The sequence below is a fragment of the Wasmannia auropunctata genome, unplaced genomic scaffold, assembly GCF_000956235.1.
Source record: "Wasmannia auropunctata unplaced genomic scaffold, wasmannia.A_1.0 LD334731.1, whole genome shotgun sequence".
NCBI lineage: Eukaryota > Metazoa > Arthropoda > Insecta > Hymenoptera > Formicidae > Wasmannia > Wasmannia auropunctata.
In genome coordinates, this window is record NW_012028159.1 from 7091 (window position 1) to 9733 (window position 2643).

The following is a 2643-nucleotide window of genomic DNA, read 5'->3' on the forward strand; positions in this document are numbered from 1 at the left end:
TAATTAATTTAATCTTAACGCAAATTTTAACTGAGTTTTTTGTTCATGCAACTTTTAACTTAACTGAATTAATTTGGTAAGTTAACTTTAATTTAATTTAGTATAAAAAAATTTTAACTTACTCAACCCTGGCAAAAACTTATAAAGCAAGAGTTTGAAAAATTATAAACAGTGGAAAACAATAGAAAATAAGATAATTGTAGCTTCCTAATGCTACTTCTTTTCAAAATTTAATGATATCATGACTAGAAAAAAACATTCATTTGTATTGTATTTGAGATATAATACAGATGTATTCTAAATAAATATGTATTACATCATATTGTTTATATACATTTGATTTTAGGTCTTACTGCATGGCTTGATATACGTGGCTGAGGGTAAAGATTTGCCAGAATCCAATACCTATCTGATATGTAGAGCGTTTTGGCGAGAAGATAAAGCAACGAGTCAAATTTGCAATAATACAAAAAATCCATTTTATCATTTTTTTCAAGTAAAAACTTTCTCCTTTATCAAAATAATTTTAATTGTACGAAAGTGAGTTTTACCTTCAAAAATATTTGTTCCAGCTGATACCTTTAGTTCATGGTACGGAGTTATTGGAAAGAATCAAAGATAATTATATAATTATAGAGGTATACAATCGACAAAATAGTGGAACAGATAATCTGTTGGGAATAGCAAAGCTACCTGTGCATCAATTATACATCGCATATAAAGATCCACTTGTTTTACCTCATTTATTATTGTCGAAGGTAATTATTAATAATTGCATCTTAGATACAGTTTTTAACATAAATTTTCAATTATATAATTTTTATGTTTTCACACAGTATCCTGTAATAAGTGTAGATGGCTGGGTTAATATTAACGATCCAGTGAGTGGGAAATTTTGCGGAAAGCTGCTTGCACTGGTCGCACTTGGTACTGTGGAGCAAATTGCACTACTGGAAGTATCAAGAGGTCTGAGAAATACTAATAATGTATCGCGAACAGATTATAGCTATCAATGCTATAATCCTGACAATATCAACAATGCAATTGGCTGTCAAGGGAGTTTACAGTATAATGTTCCTGAGGTGCCAAACCTCAATTCGGAGCAATCCACTCGTGGTAATTTTGCGTATAACGTTCACAATATGCTCAATCGAAATTTGGCATCTGTTGATTGTAAGTCTCAAGAAAGTCAAACAGATATTTCTAGCTTCAAAGATATGAGGCTACAGGAATCGATGCACGAAGCTGTACCTTCAGAACACTTAGCTTTGCGCGCCTTGGTTGATCGTTTGACGAATGTATTACATACTAATAAAATCAGTACAAATCAATCGGCTCAAACGGAGATAAATCAAGTAGACGAAGGTGAAGAACACAGAGAATTATGCCTGAATACGCAGAATAGTAATAGCCTTGCTGATGATAGTGAAAGCTGCAATCCAAAAAACGACTTTCGAACGGACTTACCTACGGAAATGTACAGAAGTGTCGGTGTTGGTGCTGAATATGATGAGGACTTGGATCAACAGCGAAATAACGCCTATAAGAATCTTTCCGACTCGTCGTTAATGGAAGAAAATGCACAAAAACTAGAATCAAATATTAATTGGAACAATTCTAACAATCCGTTTTTCCGTTCTGTCGTTGAAATCGAATGTGCACTGCATTTACCAAAGATCAAAGGATTGAACGAATCGATGGAACCCAGTACATATGTAACCTTTCAAGATGTAACTCGTAAACTCGATTCTACTGATCAGTTAAATTCATACATAGTCACAAATGTTTATCCACATAGTTGCAATCCGAAATGGAATTGGAGATGCGATGCGAAGCTATCAACAGACTTACTTTTAAACGTATGTAATTTCATTTTCGTATTTCAAATATGTTCTAGTAAATTCAATCCACGATGTAACTTGACATAATCTTTATCTACTTTTAATTCTACGTTTTTTTTTTCAGAATCAAAAAAGATTAATTCTCAAAGTATGGCATTTAACTGATCCAGATGCGTCTAAAGATATTAATTTAAGAAGAGACATTGTAATTGGTTTTTCTGCTATTGATCTCTCGGTTTTAATGGCTGGATTTCCTACAGTATCCGGATGGTTTCATATCATGGACTTTACTGGAAAATGCAACGGACAGATTAAAGTAAATTTTTATGATAATACTATCCTACCTAAAGATATTTAAGGAGTCTCACCATTCCTGAGGTTTTAAAATGATATCTTAAGTTTGGAATTTTTTGTGGGTAAATGGTTTACTTTATTTAAAATCTGCTTAGAGGACGTTATTTTGCATATATAAGAAATCCAAAAAATATTTTTTTGTTTTTCTTATGTCAAAAATGGCGGGGCGCCCTGGCCTACACTTGCGGAATCCCTTTTTTTCTATCAGTGTACAGGATTCCAGGTACACGGATTGACTTTGAACAAAACAAAAGAATTTTTATTACATCTACATATTAAAGACTAGAGAAGACTACGGAAGATTTGTATTGACAAAAATATGAATTTTTCGTAAAAATAGCTGCCATTTCGAGAAAAATAAATATTTTAAAAAACCCTTACGTACTTCTCTAGTCTTTAATATGTAGATAATAAAAATTTTTTGTGTTTTCAAGATCAAACCGCGTGT

At 32.2% G+C, this 2643-nt stretch overlaps 1 protein-coding gene across 1 annotated transcript; it reads left to right on the forward strand.

Moving 5' to 3' along the window:
• Positions 1–346: 346 nt before the first annotated feature.
• Positions 347–2157, forward strand: LOC105458032 (C2 domain-containing protein 3-like; the record flags this gene model as incomplete). Its single annotated transcript, XM_011703051.1, has 4 exons — positions 347–496; positions 573–758; positions 837–1859; positions 1966–2157. Coding segments are annotated over 4 exons (1551 nt in total), but the record flags the coding sequence as incomplete, so codon positions are not given.
• Positions 2158–2643: the final 486 nt, after the last annotated feature.